Here is a 15,059-nt window from a genome sequence, read left to right as displayed (position 1 = left end):
CACTTCCTTCCTTCCTTTCTTTCTCCCTCCTTCCCTCCCTCCCTCCTTTCCTTCCTTCCTTCCTTCCTTCCTTCATTCCTTCCTTCCTTTCTCCCTCCCCTCCCTCCCTCCCTCCCTCCCTCACTTCCTTCTTTCCTTCCTTCCTTCCTTCTTTCCTTCCTTCCTTCCTTCTTTCCTTCCTTCCTTCCTTCCTTCCTTCCTTCCAGAGCATCCTGCCCCCTTTTACCTAGCAGAGAGAAGAATGAGTTTGTGGATCTTGAAAGGAAGCCTGATTATAGGAAAGACATTTCTTTCTGTCCATCTAGATCTCTACCAGAGGTTTAATTAAGTGTGAGAGGCAGGGGATAGAGTTGTCTCTGGGGTAAATGATTTCCCGTCAGCTTTACTTAAACTCCCCTTGATTCTGCCTTACAGAGGCAGTAATCACACTTGGGTGGCTTATCCACTTTGTGAAGTATGTACAGCCAAAGTTAAAGCCAAAGTCGACATTCTCCTGCCACTCACTATGATTCCTTCCCTCCATTCCACTCCTGACCCTTCCTCGCTGCCAATAGTTATGTTCTCAGGGAAAGCAATTTTATTTTTACATTAACCTACATGCTGAGGGAAAAAAGAAACTATCACATTCTGAAGCTAAATGTAATTTAAATCAGTGTGCAAATATTAGATACCTATTATGTGCAGTGCCCCAGAGGTTCAGAGTTAGCCCTCTAAGAGATTACATTCTACTCAGAAGATGAGGGGAACAGCACCAATAAGTAAATCCAAAGTCCCTACAAAGTAATTTCAAGGATATGTGGAACCTGTTCATTTAGTTTATCTTTTCCATTATCCCTGTCCACTAGCACAGAAAATGAAATGAAATTGAAAGTTCATTGGATCCCAGATCTAGAGCTAGAAGAGACATAAGAGGCCATCCAATAACAATTCATTCATTTTACAGATGAGGGAACTGAGGCCCGGAGAGGCTAAATAACTTTTCTAAGGTCATACAAGCTACTAAGTGACAGAGGTAGGATTCGATTCCCCATCATCTAATTCCAGAGCCAATATGTCCTGATGCCGCTAAAATAAAATAATTTCATCTGATTGGTTGTTGGTAATCACCAATCATCCCAGCACCCTGAAAAATGCCTGTCCTGGAGTTATTTCTGAACATAATATTCTTTGAATTGCTTAATATATTTAATGATGCTTTTTCTAATTCTAATTTCTAATTCCAAATACTCTGTGAATTTGAGAACATGGTCTTTGGACTCCATGTTGTGAGGCCCCCTGATAGGCAAAGCACCAAATAATGAGATTTTATATTTTAGCAATTGAGAAACTAACCCCCTTGGAGGGCTTCCGAGTAATGGATAAACCCTTGCTTCACAGAGTGCTACCCTGCATCAAATAATGTTCAAGAGAAAAACTCTAGTCTCAAAACTGGATTTAAGTACATGAGAAAGTGGTGTACTCAATCATGCTGTCTTGAGATAATTAACCTTACCTCCAAATCAAATTCTCCTAGTAATTACTGAGTACTTACTCTATCTAACAGAATCTAGCACATTGCCTGGCATGCAACAAGTGCCTAATCAGTGTTTGTTGTCTTCTTAGCTGTGTGACCCTGGGCAAGTCACTTAATTTTCTTTGCCTCAGTTTCTCATCTGTAAAAAAGTGCTGGAGAAGGAAACAGCAAACTATTCCAATACCTTTGCCAAGAAGACCCCAAAGGAACAGGTGTTAACCAATGTTTGTTGACTTCTTAGCTGTGTGTCCCCTTGCAAGTCACTTAATTCTCTATGCCTCAGTTTCCTCACCTATAAAATGTGCTGGAGAAGGAAATAGCAAACTATTCCAATACCTTTGCCAAGAAGACCCCTAAGAACAGGTGTTTAAACCAGTGTTTGTTGACTTGCTAGCTGTGTGTCCCCTTGCAAGTCACTTAATTCTCTTTACCTCAGTTTCTCATCTGTAAAAACTGCTGGAGAAGGAAACAGCAAACTATTCCAATACCTTTGCCAAGAAGACCCCTAAGGAAAAAGTATTTAAACCAGTGTTTGTTGACTTGCTAGTTCTGTGTCCCCTTGCAAGTCACTTAATTCTCTTTGCCTCAGTTTCTCATCTGCAAATGTGCTGGAGAAGGAATTGATAAATCACTCTAGTATATTTGTCAAAAGAAGCCCAAGTAGAGTCACAAAGAGTGGGATACAACTGAAAATGACTCAACAACAAATTGGATAGTCGGGTCCTAGACTTGAATGAATAAATGAAAGGTCTTTATTAAGTGCTTAATGCATTTGTTCTAGGCACTGTGCTGAGTGTTGAGGCTACAAATGGAGAGAAAAAGACAATCCTCACTCTCAGGGAGCTCCTCATCTAACCAGACAATCTAATTAAGAGGGAAAAGGATCATAAAAGAATGTTCACCTGCTGGAGGAACAAAAAGGGCCATAATCCTAAGAGTTTAGCAGCAGGGATGATGAGATGATGGCAGCATTGAGCATGAGCTTAGAAAGGGCCAGTGGATGTCCACTCATTGTTTATCCCCAAGTTTAAGGAGTAGATACTTGATTGGTCAGAGGAGTCCATGTTAATCAGAGAGAAGTAAAATCTATGTAGGTCATTCTAAAATCTTCAGCTCCTGATTTAAACCACCTTCTCCCTGAAAAGGACAGACATCAGAGAAGTTGGGAGCTTCATTTGCACTTTTTCTCCTGGCTCCATCTCTTGGGCTGGTAAAATAGCCCAAGGGTTCCAAAGTAGTAGGAAATAGGAGAAAGCAGTTCAGAATAATTACAAAGTAATTTCAAGGAGGTTGAAGCTCAGTTCTATTTACATGTATTATGTGTCTACTGTGGGGGGGACAGCTAGGTGATTCAGTGAATTCAGAGCAAGACCTAGAGACAGGAGGTCCTGGGTTCAAATTTGGCCTCAGATATTTCCTAGTTGTGTAACTCTGGGCAAGTCACTTATCTCCCATTGTCTAGCCCTTGCTGCTCTTCTGCCTTAGAACCAATACACAGTATTGATTCTAAGACAGAAGATAAGGTTTAAAAAGTGTCTAGTGTGGACTCAGTCCTATAGGACTCAGTCCTATAAAAATGGTAACATCCATGTAGTCCCTCAGCAAAAGATGACCTATAAGAATAGGAGATGGACAGGTGGAAGGGATCTTAGGGACCATCTAGTCCAACTCCCTTATTTCTCAGATGAGGAAACTGAGACCCAGTGAAGTTAAGTGACTTGTTTAAATAGGGAATAAGCACTAGAGGTGGGATTTGAACCCACATCCTCTGACACCAGTGGGACAACAAGCCATTTTAAGTCACTGTTCCCATGGATTAATTGGTCAAACAAATGCTAGTCACTGGGGATACAGATGAAAATTAAATCATTCCAGTCCATTTAGATTAAATCATTCTAGTCTATTTAGATAAAGAACATAGATAAATATGGGAAAATAATAGATAAGTAGGGTAAAAACATACCCAATATAAGTACAAAGAAGTTTCAGGACAAGAGGAGAAAAAACTGGGTGTGATCAGGAAAGGCTTCCTGGAGATGGTGTCCTCAGTGATGTACTTTGGTAGAAGGCAGGGACAAGGGTGCGCTAGCATCTGGAGAAAAGACAGAACTTCTGAAAACTGACTTGTCTTTTGGTTTCTTTGTTTATTTGGTTTGCAAGGCTCTGAGAAGCCGTACTAAAACTCTCAAATCATTGTTTTTTACCCCTACGGATCCAGCAAGGTTAGTCCGGACAGAGTCTGTGCCCTGTGACATCAACAACCCCCTGAGGAAGCCTCCCCGGTATTCTGACCTGCACATCAGTCAGACGCTCCCCAAAACCAACAAGATCAACAAGGTGAGGCTACTTCCAAGGGGTGGTACCCAACCATCCATAGGGATGCTGAGATTAGCCTCATCCCCTGCTACATGGGGGTTGTGATAGAACCCAGGCAACAGAGCTGGGGGAAGGGGAAAGGGAGGGCGACACATTTGCTTCTAGACTTTGACATTCATACCCAAAGCTTCTGCTCCTCTCCATTCAAATTATTTTGTTTTATTTTCATAGAGGGATGGGATAGACAGATCAAAAGATTGCTGAATTTAGAGCTGGTCAGGACCCCAGAGATCAACCAGTCCAGGGGTTCTTAATGTAGGATTCATTCATTTGTTCTTAAAACATGTATGTCTGTATAGTGTTTCTGTACGTATTGTGTAGGTATACATTGTGGATTTTAAAATTAATATTCACTACTCTAATTATTATATTTAATAAGATTTATTAAAACAAAAGGCTAGAGTAAAGGCAAGACTCCCAGACCACACTCATGGAGAAGAGAGGAAGAGGGAGGAGCTACAGAACTTATAAAATAATAACATGACCACGCATATGTGGAGGCGCAGGAGAGAGTAAAGTTAATTTGGGGAAATATTAAGGGACTTGTGGGGGATAAAGTCTAAGGTTCAAAATCTCCATTGATGCATAATGTTGTGTGTATATATGTGTATATATATTAATAACCTTTGATCTAATCACCTACACACACTGTGGCTTGGTAGTGCACTTGGCCTAGAGTCAGGAAGACTTGAGTTCAAATCCAACCTCAGACATTTACTAACTGTGTGATCCTGGGCAAGTCACTAACCTCTGTTTGTTTCAGTTTCTTCATCTATAAAAAAAATGGAGATAATAACAATTGCTCCTTATTTCCTATGGTTCTCATGAGGATCAAAGGAGATAATTGTAAATTCCTTAGGCTAGAGTTTGGCACAAAGGTGGAGGATAGAGCAAGAGAGGGAGAGGGAGAGGGAGAGGGAGAGAGACAGGGAGACAGAGACAGAGAGAGAGGGAGGGAGGGAGGGAGGGAGGGAGAGAGAGAGAGAGAGAGAGAGAGAGAGAGAGAGAGAGAGAAGGAAAATTACACAACTAATATATGTCTGCAGCAAGATTTTCATCATTTTTTTCTGAATCCAAGTTCAGTGCCAAAGAGAAACTTTCATTTGTAAATACAATGATACCTCCTGCAAGACTGGGAGGAGCTAGGACCAGACATTTGCTGAAAACACTTAGGGGATGAGAATGACTGCTATTTGTTTGAAAGCAGATTAATTGATCCTTGTTTTTCAAGAATAAATGCAGAGTAGAATCACTGTCGTATTGTATCCATACAATAAACAATATCTACAATATACTACAACATAGTAGTTATCTGTATAATATTGGAGAGGTGTAGGATGATGGTCTTTAAGGTTGTCTTAAAGTTGTTGCTCAAGGGAAATATATCATTAGAACTGGAAGTGAGGGTCTCTAGACAGGATTCTTCTGGATACTTTTTTCTCTTTAGGTTTTTGTGAAGACATTTAGACACATGGCACAAAGTATAGAGTCTCATAATCTGTCAATCCTTGAACTTAGAGAGATCTGAATTTGAATCCTGCCTCACACATACTGTCTGTGTAACTCTGTGATCTCTCTTGGCCTCTGTCTTCTCATCTGTACAATGAGAGGTTTGGGCTTTGTGATCTCTGAGATTCTTCCCAGCTCAATATCTATGGTCTTGTGATGATGGTTGTGGAATTGAAGATGGAGATGATGATGGCAGTGATGATGGTGATGAGAAGATATGAAGATGATGGTGATAGTGGTGGGGACTGATAATGACAGCAATGAGAAAGCTGGCAATGGTGATGATGAAGATGATGGTGGTGGTAATGATGATGATGATGATGATGAAGAAGGTGATGGTGATAGATCTTTTTTGGCAGTGGCTGGTTCTTCGCCACTGACTTTCAAGGGGAAGAGCTTAGGAGCCTCCATTCCTTGCTCTTCCTTTTGTGCTCTATACATTACCTTCTTACCTTTTCCTCTGGAGGGAGAGCAGCTCCTAGTGTGATTGGATCTCCTCTAGCTCCACACCTTGACTGTCCTGTAACATACTGTTCTTGTTGGTGTGGAACTACCTGATGGGGCTCTCCAAGAATCCCTAGATGGTTCCATATATATATACATATATACATATATATATATTCATATGAAAGGCATACTGACAGTAGTAGCTTAGTTGATTAGGATGGACTAGCCTACCTCTGATGTGTGGGACTCAGGGAAATTAACTCTTAGTACCTCAGTGTTCTCACCTTTAAAATGGAAATAACAATACTGGAACTGCCTATCTCAAAAGGTTATGTGAAGAAAGTATTTTGCAAACCTCGAAACATATCAAAGTAGAAGTTACTATTATTCAGTTCTTTTGCTGCTGAAAGAAAGGCCATGTTTGCCAACATATATTTTATCTTTTTAAAAAACTCTTACCTTCTAAATTAGAATTAATACTGTATATTGGTTCCAAGAGTAAGAAGGGAAATTAGATATTCATATGTATATTTAAGGTGTGGTCACCAGAAATCAATCAGATTTAGATTGATTCCATAATTAAAATAGACCCAAGGCAGAAGAGTGGTACAGCTAGACAAGTGGGGTTAAGTGACTTGTCCAGGGTCATACATTTAGGAAATGTCTGCAGTCACATTTGAACCCAGAACCTCCTATCTCTAGGCCTGGTTTTCAATCCACTAAACCACCTGGCTGCCCCACCCTCAAAAAAAGTAAATTTTCCTAATGAACATCAGTTCTTTGAAGATGCCTCAATCTCCCCATTCAGATTCTGAATTATCTTAAGCAGCAGGGTTCTTAGTTTGGTTAGGGAATATGGAGGGTGGTCATCTTTTTTTTTTTTTTCTGTGCTTTCTCACAAAACTGAGTTTAAGTTTCTAACTCAATCCTTGGCTGTCTTTGACCTCCAGCCCCTCTGGCTCTCCTGGTTGCTGGGGTCAGGTTTCTGCTTCTGTAAACCCTAAGAATTAATAAGTAGATTTTATCATTGCTCCTTTCTTGCGGCTAGGGAGGAGGAGGACACAGAGGATGAGTGTACATTTCCGCAGTTACCAACTTGTCCCAAGGCCATTTCTATTTGAATTCCATCCAAATAGATGAGAGAAATGAGATGAATAACAATCATAATCATAATTACAACAAATGACTATTATACTTGGTTTTAATGTTTCCAAAATTCTTTAAAACCCATTACCTCCTTTGAACCTCAGTACTCCCATGAAGTATTATTATCCTCATTTTATCAATGGGGAAACAGGTTTAAAGACACAAAGTGGATTTCCCACAATCACACAGCTAGAGTGTCGGGGTGAGGATTTGAACCCGGGTCTTCCCCTCTCTGAGTCCAGCATTTGATCCACTGAAAGCCAGTTGACCTTGAGAGACCCAAAGCCAAGAGGCTGTTCTCTCTCTCTCTGACTTTGCAGACAGAAGTGATCAGTATTTCGTTGTCAAGTGGACATTAACAGGGGCAGAGGATGCAATAACCATGACATCGTTCTGCTTGTCTGCAAAGAAGAGAATTTGATAAGAGAAATAAATTACCCTCTATTTAAATTGCAGCCTTGATGTGAATGAAGGTGGATGGGATCAGTCCAAAGGGTTGCTCTTCTTCTCTGCTCCCTCACCCCCACCCCGATGATGCTGTCCTTCCTCTCCCAGTGGCTCTGCCCAAACTCTCTGTCAGACGATGACGTGGCATCTTGGACTCCAGAGTCAATTGGGTTAGAATACCTTTGGAAATCGCTCTTTTGGCTACTCCCCTCCCCAATCCATCTGTGGCAGGGAGGGAGGGAGGGCATGTTTCTTTACTCCCTCAAAGACTAGCCCCCAGCTGGCTTATCTTTCCCATCTTTGACTCTATGCCAGATACTTACTATATAAGCTGGTATATCCCGGCACCAAGGACACCATCTGCCCTGCCGTGAAGGGCTAGGTTGTAGGTAGAAATACTGACCACCTGGATACACCATCTAGTGACTTCCCTTTGAGATGGCCTTTCATTTATCCTGCCTATACCTTGTTTGTACCTCGTCAGTTATATGTTGCCTCCCCTGTTAGAGCATGAGCTTCCTGAGGGCAGGGACAGTTCGGTCCTTTTTTTTTTTTTGTATCCCTTGTTGTTTAAGCAGGTGCTCAGCCCATTGTAAATGTTGAATCAATGCTGTTCACTTGCCTTGCCTTGGTTTTCCAGATGGTTACCTTGATGATTCCACATTCCATTTCAGGCATTGAAGTCAGATCACTATATAACTGTAACCTTGAAACTGAGTTTTCACTTCCAACTTGGCATGGGTTGTGTGTCAGGGAAGCACCATCCCAGGTGTCAAAAGAGCTGGTTTTTAAGTCACAGCTCTGTGGGGCAGTGAGGTAGCACACTGGATAGTCAAGAGGATCTGGGTTCAAATCTGGATTCAAATAATTCCTAACTGAGTGACCCTGGGCAAGTCATTTAACCCCAAATGCCTAGCCCTTATTGCTCTTCTGTCTTGGAGTCAATACTTAAAATTGTTTCTAAGAAAGAAGTTAAGGGTGTGTTTTTTAAGTCACAGCTCTGCCACTAACTAGTTTTATTGGAGATAGCTATTAGGTACTTCCTTTGACCCATATTATTTATTTTCTTTTCCACACTAAACATTTCTACTTCCACTGACTAATTTTTTTGTGTGTTCAATTTCATAGACTAGGCAAGTCTTTCTGTTCCTTGGGTGTGTAATGATATGACTTCTATTTCATCAAGGCTTTATGGTGTTGTGGAAAGAGCAACAGATTCATAATCAGAGGACTTGGATTGGACCCTTGCCTCTCATGTGACCTTGAAAAAATCCCTTCCCTTCTTTGAGCCTCAGTTTTTCTCATATGCAAAATGGGGGAGTTGGAATAAATGCCTCCTGAGGTCCAGTTATACCCTAAAACTATCATTCAATCTTAACAATAACCCCAGAGGGTTGGTAGGTCAGGTATAGATACTTTAAAGATGGGGAAACTGAGGCCACATAATGTCTCACTTTGCCTTTGTATTCCCTATATCTACTAGAGCATATAGTGGCCATTTAATAAATGCTTGTTGAATTCAATTAAACACCAAATATTTACTGAGCCCTCCCCCATCTGTCAGGCACTGAGCATGCAGAGATTAAAATGAAACTGTTCCTGCCCTCGGGGAGTTTACATTCTTTGCAGGGAGACAGCACATTCACATAGAGAGATGTATAGGTGAGCTGAACCAATGTGATTTGTCCATGATCATATATAGGTAGCAAATGATGAAGACTTAACTTCCAAGCTTCTTAGTCCAAGTTCATGGCTCTTTCTACTATTTATGGGTTTCCCAATCCCCATCTGAGCTACTTTGATTCTCCCCATTCCGTGGTCCCAGATCATGCCCCTGATACGGGGTACTTAGGTGGCACAGTGGAGAGGGATGGACCTAGAGTCAGGAACTCAAATTTTGCCTCGTGTAACCTTGGGGAAGTGACTTAACCCTCTCTGTGACCCATTTTCCTCTCCTATAAAACGAGAGGCTTGGACTCATTTATCTCTACTTCCTTCCATCACTAAATCTATGGTCTTACCCACTGATCACAAGAGAAGCTAGGCAGGAGTACGTGGTGGAATTCTGTCTTCACTATTGAAAAAATTTAGTTGAGCCCAACTTCACTACTGGACCCCACCTCTCCCCCTGTGCACAGTGTATTTCTTAGCAATGGAACTCTTTGGAAGAAGAGTGGTTCAAGTTACATCCGTTGTTCTTGTCGTTTAGTCATTTCTGTCATATCTGTGACTCCGTTTGTGGTTTTCTTGGCAGAGATACTGGAGTGGTTTTACATTTTCTTCTCCAGCTCATTTTACAGATGAGGAAACAAAGGCAAACAGGTGAAGTGACTTGTCCAGGGTCATTTAGCTAGCAAGTATATGAGGCCAGATTTGAACTCAGGGAGATGTCTTTCTGACTCCAACCTTGGTGCTCTATTCTTTGTGCCTCTTGACTGCCCCAGAATGGACTTTAGAAGCCTTCAAGTCAAAGTCCCTCATTTTATTTTTTTTATTTTAACCCTTACTTTCTGTCTTGGAATATTGTGTATTGGCTCCAAGGCAGAAGAGTGGTAAAGGTAGGCAATGGGGGTCAAGTGACTTGCCCAGGGTCACACAGCTGGAAAGTGTTGGAGGCCAGCTTTGAACCTAGGACCTCCCATCTCTAGGCCTGGCTCTCAATCCACTGAGCTACCCAGCTGCCCCCAAAGCACCTCATTTTAGAGATGAGCAAAGTGAGGCTCAGAGAATTAAGTGACCGGTCTAAGACCACACAGCTAGTAAATATCTGAGATAGGATTTGAACTCTTATCACCTCTCTATAAGCACAGATTGATTGATCTTTTTTTCCTTGAAGATCATAGATTCTCAGATTTGGAAGGACACTGGAGGTCTAGAATCCTCTTTGCCTAAAAAGTAATTCTCTCTATAACCAATCTGACAAGTGGTCATTCAGTCTCCACTTAAAGTCCTCAAATGATTATGTGAGGCAGCTGGTAGCATAGTGAATAGAAGGTTAGATTTGGAAACGTGAAGTTGTGAGTTCAAATTTGTCCTCAGACACTTGCTAGCTGTGTGACCCTGGGCAAGTCACTTAACTTGTGTATGCCTTGGTTTCTTCATCTGTAAAATGTAAAATAGGGATCATAAAAGCACCAAACTCCCAGAGTTGTTATGAGGATAAAAGAGATCAATATTTGTAAAGCTCTTAGTAAACCTTAAAGCACTGTATAAATGTTAGCTATTATTACTGTGATTATGATGACATTTATTCTGAGGAAACTCATTCTACTTTTGCTCTCGTTGTCATTGTTGAGAGGTTCTTCCTTGCACGGAGCTAAAATCTGACTCTTCACCATATCCACCCACATCCACCACTCTTTGTTCTGCCCTCTGGGGCCAAGTAGAACAAATCTAATCACTCTTCTCAATGACAGCCTTTCCAATACTGGTAGACAACTCTCATAGCCCTCTAAGCCTTGTCTTCCCTGGGCTAAACATGTCCAGGTTCCTTCCACTGATCTGTCTGTGCCAAGTTGAAGAAGGTACAAGTCGAAGCAGGTGGCCCCCAAGGAGCCTTCTGGCTCTGACATCCTCTAGATTCCATGCTCATCTGAATAGCCTTTAGTGTGAAAAGTCCTTGAGTCAGTCACTAAATTATAAAAATGAATTTCCCTGGCCCCGCAGACCTCTATTTATATCACAAATGAACCACATCAATCTCCATCTCCACCTGTCATTGACATATGATACCTTCGACTCACATGTGCGTTACCATGGAAATATCCATCTGGAAAATTTGGACTGGCTGAGTAACCAAGCTACCTGATGTTCTTCTACTAGAATCAGATCAGAAACACCTCCAGGGAGACCCTCGCCCGAAACAGAACATGACCTTTCCTGAAATAGTAGATTTATTTCAATTTGATTGGCTCTCCCCATCCTGCACAGAGACCCAAATTCAGCTCAACTTTGGCAACCACTGGTGGATAATCCACTTTCATACAATAGAATGTTAGAATAGTAGAGACGCTAGTTTCAGATGAGCAGGCAATTATTAAGTGCTTTCTGTGTGCAAGGCTCTCTGGTAGGGAGCGGGGTTACAAAGACAAAAGCAAACTGTCCCTGCCCACAGAGAGTTTAGCCTCTACTTTTTATGGTTGAGGACACCAAGTCCCTGAAGGGTTAAGTAAATTGTCCAGTCACCCATTGTTAGAGATTGCCTCCTAAGCCAATGAATGATCTTTCCACTTCACCAAATTGCCTCCCAGTGACTGCCATTTGCTAGATGGAGACCTTTTCTCTAGGATCAGAAAGCTGGGCAGGGACTTGGAGGAAGTTGCTTTTCCTTTCTTTCTCTGGGAGAGATCCAGGAAGAAATTGGAAGAAGTGTGGATGAAGCTATTGGGAGGGGGGAATAAAAACAGGGTGGTATAGTAGTTAGGACATTGGCTTTGGGGTCAGGAAGCCCAGAGCTAAAATTTGACTGTGACTCTCTCCTCTCAGACTCAGTTCCCTCACTAGTAAGGGTAGTCAATCTTAGAAGTTTCATTCCTGCTGCTCTTGGATAAATAATAATTAAAATAAAAGCACAGCCTCATCTGTAAAATGGGTATTGGAATGATAGCACCTAATCCTAGGGTTGTTGTGAGGATAAAATGACATCATATTTCTTTCTGTTTTTTAAATTTTTATTTCATTTTCAGTTCCAAATTTTCTCCCTTGGGACAAGAAATATATTACTCTTTACATACACACACTCATTATACATAAACATACATCTTTGTGACACATATGAAGTCATGCAAAATATAATATTTCTGTATTAGCCTGCCATAATATCTGTAAGGGCAGCTAAGTAGTGCAGTAGCTAGAACAACAGACCTGAAGTTAGGAAGACTCATCTCTTCAAGTTCAAATCTGGCTTCAGACACTTACTAGCTGTGTGTGATTCTGGGCAAATCACTTAATTCTTTTTTGCCTCAGTTTCCTCATTGGTAAAATGAGCTGGAGAAGAAAGTGGCAAACTAGCTGTGTGACCCTGGGCAAATCACTTAAACCTGTTTGCCTCAATTTCCTTATCAGTTAAATATGTTTCTTCATCTGTCAAATGAACTAGAGAAGGAAATGGCCAACCACTCTATTACCTCTGCCAACCTCAAATGGAGTCACAAAGAGTTGGGCATGACTGAAATGACTGAACAACAAACAACAACAATGCTACTATTTGGAAAATGCTTTTCCAAACTTGGTGTTATATAAATGCTAATTATTATTCTTATTAATTGTCTTTAGTTTTTGTTAGTCAGTCATTCCTGTTGTATCCAACTCTTTTTAACCCAGTTAATGTTTTCTTGGCAAAGATACGGGAGTGTTTTGCCATTTCCTTCTCTAGTTCATTTGACAGATGAAGAAACTGAGGCAGACAGGGCTTTGACAGATGATGAAACTGAGGCAGACAGGGCTTTGGCAGATGAAGAAACTGAGGTAGACAGGGCTTTGGCAGATGAAGAAACTGAGGCAGACAGGGCTAAGCGTCTTGCCCAGGGTCATAGAGCTAGTAAGTGTCAGAAGATGGATTTTGAACTCGGATCTTTATGACTCAGAGACCCAGCATTCTATCCTCTGTTCCACCTAGCTATGTTGTTATCCTGCCTTAAACATTATTGGTGTGATGCTAGGTAAATAATTTAATCTGTTTCTATATCTATAAAGCAAGGGGCAGTTGGGCTCTAAAGTCTCTTCCTAGGAAATATTGAGTAAGTTAAGCAAGAGAGTTCAGGGCTGCTGATGCTGAAGATAATAGGGAAGGGTGCCAATGCTGCCACTGAGCTCTCGCTGGCTTGTTTTTGCCTTTTTGTCTACCCCTTCTACCCTTCCCCCCTTTTTTTCTTTTTGCAGGACCACATTCCAGTACCTTACCAGCCTGACTCCAGCAGCAACCCCTCCTCCACAACATCCTCCACGCCATCCTCACCAGCCCCACCGCTCCCGCCCAGTGCCACCCCTCCTTCCCCGCTACACCCCTCCCCACAGTGCACCAGACAACAGAAGAATTTCAACCTGCCAGGTAATCCTTTGCTGGGCAGACTTGCCACACGTGGGTGAAAGCTGAGCTGGGAAATCATGAGGTTGGCTGGAGGGGAAATGGGAGAGTCCAGGGGCCAAGAGACCAAGGACCACGATCTAATAGGGATGCTTCCATGCCAAATGTCCTTTCCCAGGGATCAGCTGGGGGTTGCATAGGGCAGCCCGAGCCAGTCTAGGACTGATTGACTCAATAAGCTGACTTACTGAGATAGGAGGGTATTGTGTAAAGAATGTTCAGTGTCAGGAGAAACCTGAGTTCAAATCTACCTCTGCCACTTACTAGCTATGCGATGATCATGGCCAAATCTCTTCAGTTTCTCCATCTTTTAAGTGAGAGAGTTAAAGTAGAAGACCCTTAAAAGTTCCTTCCAGTACAAAATTTACAATTGCATGACAAATTTTGGTGAGTGTCATCAGCTCTCAAACGAGGATCATAACACTGGTAGTACCTTTCTCACCAGACTCCATGGAAAGCAGGGTGGCTCTGGCCCTAAAGTCAGAGGACCTGGGTCCAGATTCAACCTTTTAGATGTAATATCTGTGCCACGTTGGTCAAGTACATTTACATTTCCAAGCATTCTTTTCCTTCCCTATAAAATGAAAGAATTGGAGTAGATGACCTCTGAGATGCCTTTAAACTCTCTTTAAATTTGAGTCCTTTAAACTCTCTTGACCTCATTTTCTTCATCTGCAAAATGAAAGTCAAACTAGAGGATCTCTAAGGTTTCTCCCAAGGACCAATGATTCTTCATTATTTGACCTTCCTGAGCCTCAGGCTTTATCTGTAAAGTGGAATGATTGGGCTAGATGATGTCTGAGATACGTTCCAGTTCTAGATCTGGGGTCTTTGTGCTCCATTGATTTCTTTTCAAATGGCCAGAAGAATCCAGGAAAACCACTAGTACTATGGGTAGATCCTTCAGTAAATTTATAGGAGGGCATAGATGATATGAATGCAGATAAATCAGTAGAGAGTTACCGCAGGAGTCACATAGTTCCAGTTACTTTAGAGATTAAGAAAGGTTTTGTTTTTAAAAATGGCCTTTTTTAGAAAATAGAAGCTGCATAGCATTGAGTGTATACTGTATGCAAGCAAGGTGACAAACATCCAAGACCCAACCTGTACCCTTAAGGAGTCCTACATACTTAATCATTACTAATGAGAAACCCTCCTTTACCTTGGATGGGTAGGCATATCCTTGGAGGTGATAGCCACCTTAGTGAGATCACAGATCCATTGACTACATTTGAGTGGCTATTTCCTTGGGATTTAGGGGTAAATCAGCTGAGATCATGTATGTCTGACACTTGTAAGTCTTAAAGTGAAATATAAATAATTATGGCACAAAAAGGGAGGGAGAGCTAGATGAGGAAAAGAAGGAAGGAGAAGAGAAGGAAGGGAGGGAGGGAGGAAAAAGAGGAAGGAAGTAAAGAAAGAATGAAAAAGGAAAGAAGGGAGGAAGAAAGGAAGGAAAAAGAGGAAGGAAGGAAAGAAGGAAGAATGAAAAAGAGAAAGGAAGGAATGAAAGAAAAAGAGAAAGAAAGGGAGAAA

At 41.6% G+C, this 15,059-nt stretch overlaps 1 protein-coding gene across 1 annotated transcript in view; it reads left to right on the top strand.

Annotated features, from left to right (window-relative positions):
• Window positions 1-15,059, top strand: part of KSR2 (kinase suppressor of ras 2) — a 195,708-nt gene that overhangs the window by 62,568 nt on the left and 118,081 nt on the right. Inside the window, exons 2-3 of the mRNA XM_044685446.1 lie at window positions 3,674-3,850; window positions 13,319-13,487. Of these exons, the coding sequence (XP_044541381.1) occupies window positions 3,674-3,850; window positions 13,319-13,487 (346 nt within the window). The remainder of the gene's footprint in view (window positions 1-3,673; window positions 3,851-13,318; window positions 13,488-15,059) is intronic.

The sequence above is a fragment of the Gracilinanus agilis genome, chromosome 1 (assembly GCF_016433145.1).
Source record: "Gracilinanus agilis isolate LMUSP501 chromosome 1, AgileGrace, whole genome shotgun sequence".
Lineage (NCBI taxonomy): Eukaryota > Metazoa > Chordata > Mammalia > Didelphimorphia > Didelphidae > Gracilinanus > Gracilinanus agilis.
This window is presented reverse-complemented; position numbering and strand designations above follow the sequence as displayed.